This window comes from Branchiostoma lanceolatum, chromosome 19 (assembly GCF_035083965.1).
Source record: "Branchiostoma lanceolatum isolate klBraLanc5 chromosome 19, klBraLanc5.hap2, whole genome shotgun sequence".
NCBI lineage: Eukaryota > Metazoa > Chordata > Leptocardii > Amphioxiformes > Branchiostomatidae > Branchiostoma > Branchiostoma lanceolatum.
In genome coordinates this window covers 15,673,658-15,679,256 of record NC_089740.1, presented here as the reverse complement: position 1 = coordinate 15,679,256, position 5,599 = coordinate 15,673,658, and the positions used below count along the sequence as shown (strand labels likewise).

The window sequence follows — 5,599 nt, the reverse complement described above, 5'->3', positions numbered from 1 at the left end:
AACTTGTGTGTTTGTTATTATTATATTTGACTCCATAGCACAAGTATAGAAGTGAAATTTGTTTCCTTTTGTCACGTTGAAGTTTATTCTTTTTCTCTTGCCGTTTGTTGAGATTAGTGTTGGGGCCAAATGACTTCAGACTTGGCAGGGGCCAATACCCCCCAATTTTTTCAATTCTTTTTATAATTCTTATTTTCTTTTTAGTTAGCAAAAGCTATGTAAAAAAAAAATCATAAAAACTTTGTAGACAGCTGTTTTTAAAGAAACCATCCCTCGGCAATGTTTCAGTCGCGGAGCGCAAGTTGCTTATCCTTCCGCGTCCACCCTTGCGTCGCTGCTAGCGCTCCCGGTGCTGGCGATGACGCTTCCGCCCCCGATGGTGAAGAGCGCCTGCAGCCACATCAGGTAGAAGGAGAAACCGAACGGCACGGACACGCCTGGGGCCAGAGCGTACGACTTGGCGTAGCCCGCGTAGATAGCTCCCGCCAGCGCACCGCAGATACCTGCAGGGAAATGAACTTAAAGACTTAAAGATTCTTAAAACTCCGACAAACAAGCTATCTGCCACCCAAAAATCAAGACCACAGCACGTCCAGGTCAAAAGATACAAAAAATTGAAGTTCTGCTGCAGTACCAAGGTCACATACCAGGGGGCCCAAAATCGACCTTGAATTTCGGCTTCACGACATCCGCCCACATACCAAATATCATTGTAATCCATCAAGAGGCTCTTGAGTTATGCTGACTGGAGTGGTGCGGAAACACAAACAGACAGACAAACAGACACACCCAAAACTATATCTCCATTTTTCATGGAGATAATTGGACTTTTCGCCAGGTGCAATAGTGTACGACTTGGCGTAGATAGCGCCCTCCAGGACACCGCAGATACCTGCAGGGAAATTAAATGACTTCTTAGAATTCTTACAAAAAAATCCTTTGACGAACTAAACTTTGCCGTCGTATTCTTCTTCCACCAGCCTGTTTAGTCTGAGCTCATGATATCAGACATTCTATGTAATGGATTCAAAACGCCCAAAAGTCTGTATCGCGCTCCGTTTCATTATTTCTATATTATACGTAATGAACATTCTGAACTGAGGGCAAGTCTAGACGTATTTGAACGACTACAGTCAGTGTTCCAAATCAGTGCTGGACTACAGTCAGTATTCCAAATCAGTGCTGGAATTGTTATAATTGTAGAATAATAATTGAAATATATTTCTTTCCTGCAGCGATGATCATTTGACAGCCTCTCTTCTTGCCTTCTTCGTAGTTCTTTTTTGCGGAGACGCAGGCCGCGATCAGACCGGGGAAGAACAGTACCAGTCCGATCACGGCGAAGGCCCGGGTCGCGTTGAAGGCAGCGGGCAGGAGACTGATGCCTACAAACAACAACAACAACACACAAAAAACAGTTGGCCTGAGGTGGAGCAAGCTGTCTTAATTTACCGTTAATCGTTGCTTTCTCCTCTGCAATGGTATGATCACAATGCCAAACCGGGGCCCGGTCGGGCAGTTTGCGGGAACTGAAAGTATGTTATATAAGACAACAAAACACACAAAACGTAAAAAGATTAGTCATCAGTGTAATTTTTCTTGATATACATTTTTAGTTTTTGTTTCCACAAAACAGCTCCAGAGAAAATCGTCCACCGACCAGGACCGCAAGTCAATCGAAAATACGACAGACCAGTTCAAAACACTCCGTCACGTTGGAACTTGGCAACCAATAACACTCAGCGCGATAAGTTCGGAAACTTGAAATTTGATCAATCATTTCCCATTTGTTACTTTGTTACATTAATTGTACGTTATTTATTTTGTATCATTGAAAAGGTTATTTATTACCATTTACAAAGACGCCAAATTTGTCATGATCCCGCAGACCCGCACTGAAAGGTTGAACACCAGTGACGACTACATTGTTTTGTATGGCAGCGCGTCATAAAACAAAAGCGCCAAACTTTCCCCGCCAACCCCTTGTCTGAAGTCGGCAGGGGAACTTCAACACTTTTGTGGGGGGACCCAAAAACAGCTATGATAGACGTTTCACAAAAGCATGGTCCTAACGAACGAGGTATCATTTCAAAAGGCACGGGTCGCGTTAAAAGCGAAGGGCAGGAGACTGATTCCTATAAACAACAAGACCACAACATGCCCATGACCATAACGCTAACCGCAAACTTTATACATTACCTAGGCCAAACATACGGAACTCATACGGTCTTATATACGCACAAGCCCAAAGCGTTGTCGGTTCAATATTCGTGAAGCGTAATTGGTGACTTTAATCCTATGTAGCACTTAAGTTGTTATCATGCATTCATCGTTCAGCTATGTTGACAAATTCGTCGGTGGTGACAGCCTGGTTTTACCAGTTGAGATATCCAAATTTAGCGCAATGCACACATATAGGAATGCGCGCCAATTTACCGTTAAGCGTTACCGGCCTTTAACTTAAACTTTATTGACAGCTTCCTACTCAGACAAACTCAGGCCTTCCTAAAGTTACCTACCCCACGAAGAGACGAAGACCCTCTTCATATACATGTACTTACGCGACGGGGGGTGCAGCCTTACCGTTTGGCATCTTAGCAACGCAAACAGCTACCGGGCTGAAAAGTTGTTCCGTACCTTGGACACGACCTTGGCAATGCTTAACGTTTAATTGACGCGTATGGGTCTTCCCACTGCGCTAGATTTGGTTATCCTTAGAAAAACTACTGGTTGCAAACAGCAACCCAGCTCATGTTTCCTTGTGACTTTTGGGCAATCTGGTGATGGACTTCGCGATACGAAGAATTTGTCAATACAGTTTTATTTGACTTGACTTTATTTGCATCCATAAGTTTTGACATTGTATTAACGATTGATTCTGGATAACATTGTGACATGGAAACAGTGACATTTCCGTCTAACAGATGTGCAGAAACAAGTCGTAGTAGGTATATCAGTCATCCTCAATTGATGTGAAACTTGATGTTTTCAAGTAGCTCAGTAGTGGAATGCGGCTTCGCCACGGCTCACATTTTGGCCAAGCACACCGGGTCATCCCTACTCTCGATAAGTGTGTTGGGTTATTTTACGTGCAGAGGATTGACGCTTGAGGATTATGCCTGAAGCTCCCTTGAACAAGGGGGCCGCCGGCTTTACATGTACGTCACCATCCGAAATGACGAATGCAATCCCTTACAACATCTCCGAGTTGGGTCTGACGCTTAGGATCGAACTCGGGCCCTAGGATCCACGGAATTGATACAGCTGGCGGCGCAGGGGGTTGCGTTACCGCTTGCGCTACGAGGACTGCACATATTTCAACTCGGTTTAGTTTTCTTTCGATTAAGGCAACGACTGCCCATTTCACTGCCTGTCTTTCATACTGTTAAAACCCTTTCTGCGATTATCATTATGACAATGGCGGTTTGATCGTACCGGTAACACATCTTACCTGTGACTTCTCGTTGGAAATCGACCTGAGTTCTAGTATATAGCATGGATCATAAAGTTAAAGGAAGTTATGTATGTTAAAGGAAGTTATGAATAAGAAGACGTAATATACTTTTACTCTGTTACTTACCAGCGGCAGCTATGCAGTGCGTCCCTCCCAAGTACGTTACACACAATTGCCACAGTCCGAGTTGCTGATATGCAACCGACAGCCAAGCGGTGGTCACAATCCCCACCACGTACAACACAAGGCCGAGAAAAGCGCAGACGATGCCGCCAACAAGAAGCTTGCTCATCTTGTGACAGAGCTGTTCTACGTCTCCATAAAATCTGTAACGCTTCAGAGAATGAGCGACCGACAAGGAACGCACGTCACCCGAAAATGAGACGGACTCGGGGTCGACGTACAGAATACTCAGCTCTGTTTCAAAGTTCTGTTGCAAAGTTCTGTTGCCAAGGTTGCAACGTACGTTGATAGTGATTGACACTGACGCGCACGTGCCTGTTTTGTTTGCATCTTTATTCATTTATTCGTTTCGTACGTACGTCCGATGACGTATAACCCAGCTGTAACGTCATTGGCTGTAATATTGTGTTTCCAAAGTATAATGTCTTTTCATAACCGTAGCTGAACGATATCTAACGATACGTAAAGAAACTGCAGGTCTGTGACAATTTGCTCAGCTCTGATGTTGTTGGCTGTGATATTATGTTGCAAGTATGAATTCCTAACCGTACAGGAACGAAATCTTGCGATCCGTGACAGAACTGCAGTCCTGTGACTTTATCCAGCTCTATGAAAAGTTATATATTACGTTTACAAAGTATAGCATGACCGTACGGGAACGACATCCTACGGTCCGTGACAGAACTGCAGTCCTGAGAACGCACCGCCTGTGCTCAGCTCTAACGTTATTGGCCGTAATATTATGTTTTCAAAGTATACATTTATAGCCGTACAGCAATGACATCTTGTGATCCGTGGCGTAACTGCAGGTCTGAGAACTCGCCGCCGGTTTATATTGGCTGTGATCTTGCGTTTCCAGAGTCACCCGGTACATGTATAACATAGCCGTACATGAACGACATCTTGCGATCCGTGACAGAACTGCAGTCCTGAGAACGCACCGCCTGTGACTATTTGCCCAGCTCTAACGATATTGGCTGTAATATTGCAATAAGCCCTTTGGTACACACTCTCGGCTCTGTGGATATCCGGGTCTTTGTTCCGCTCATGTTCGGGGTTCAAGGGGCCAACATCAATCAATATCAGGGACCAAACATTGATGCTCGCGACCGGGGTGGGTGGAGGGATGGGTCTTTTAATATCAGGGACCAAACAGTAATAATCACGGCCGGGGTGGGTGGAGGGATGGGTCTTTTAATATCAGGGACCAAACATTAATGCTCACGGCTTGGGTGGGTGGAGGGATGGGTATTTTGATATCAGGGACCAAACAGCAATGCTCACGGCTTGGGTGGGTGGAGGGATGGGTATTTTGATATCAGGGACCAAACAGTAATGCTTACGGCCGGGGTGGGTGGAGGGGAATCTCCAAGCAGGTCTAAAGGTTGCAAATACCGTATCCAACTGGCATAAGGAGTTTAAGCAGTTGCAACTCCTTAAACTCCTTTTGCCATTTGGATACGGTCTTTGCGACCGTGAGATCTGCTTGGAGAATAGATTGAGGGCTAGGTCTAACCAGGGACCGGTCTGTAATGCTAACGGGCGGGGGAGGTGCTTACGTCGTCGTCTTGCAAGATGAGCAACCCTACTAGTGATCCAAGGGTGGAGGGTTCGAACCCCTGCTGTTGTTGTTGCTCACACGACATGCGCGCAACTGAAAAGGTTTGCGGTCCTTAAGCCGGCGTCACAATGCATGCGAGCGTCGGCCGAATTTGTAGATCGCCCGAAGCTCGCCGAATTTGGCCCGAGCGTCGACCGTATTTTCCAAAGAAAATCTCGGGTGACGTCCGTCGAACACTAAAAACTAAAAATCCCACATGAGATGATACCATCTCTTGGACATGGACGAAGTCAGAATCGACTAACCTGTTAAAAGAAAAGGCCAATATTTGGATCAAATTTGATTTCTAAAAATCGCCCGAAGCCCGCGTAATCGACAGGACGTCGGCCGTATTTCGGCCG

At 45.5% G+C, this 5,599-nt stretch overlaps 1 protein-coding gene across 1 annotated transcript; it reads right to left on the bottom strand.

Moving 5' to 3' along the window:
* Positions 1-306: 306 nt before the first annotated feature.
* LOC136425213 (lens fiber membrane intrinsic protein-like) lies at positions 307-3,746 on the bottom strand. The gene is made up of 4 exons (XM_066414009.1): positions 3,581-3,746; positions 1,266-1,385; positions 836-892; positions 307-503 (listed from the first exon to the last, which is right to left on the bottom strand). Exons 1-4 carry the CDS (start codon positions 3,744-3,746, stop codon positions 307-309), a joined length of 540 nt encoding a protein of 179 aa, XP_066270106.1.
* Positions 3,747-5,599: the final 1,853 nt, after the last annotated feature.

Bases quoted from the DNA above. Each gene is read 5' to 3' on its own strand.
- LOC136425213 (XM_066414009.1), bottom strand. From the start codon at position 3,746: ATGAGCAAGCTTCTTGTTGGCGGCATCGTCTGCGCTTTTCTCGGCCTT. The intron at 1,386-3,580 runs GTAAGTAACAGA...TGTTGTTTGTAG, and splicing joins GCACTGCATAGCTGCCGCTG to GCATCAGTCTCCTGCCCGCT. The intron at 504-835 runs GCGAAAAGTCCA...ATTTCCCTGCAG, and splicing joins GTCGTACACTATTGCACCTG to GTATCTGCGGTGCGCTGGCG.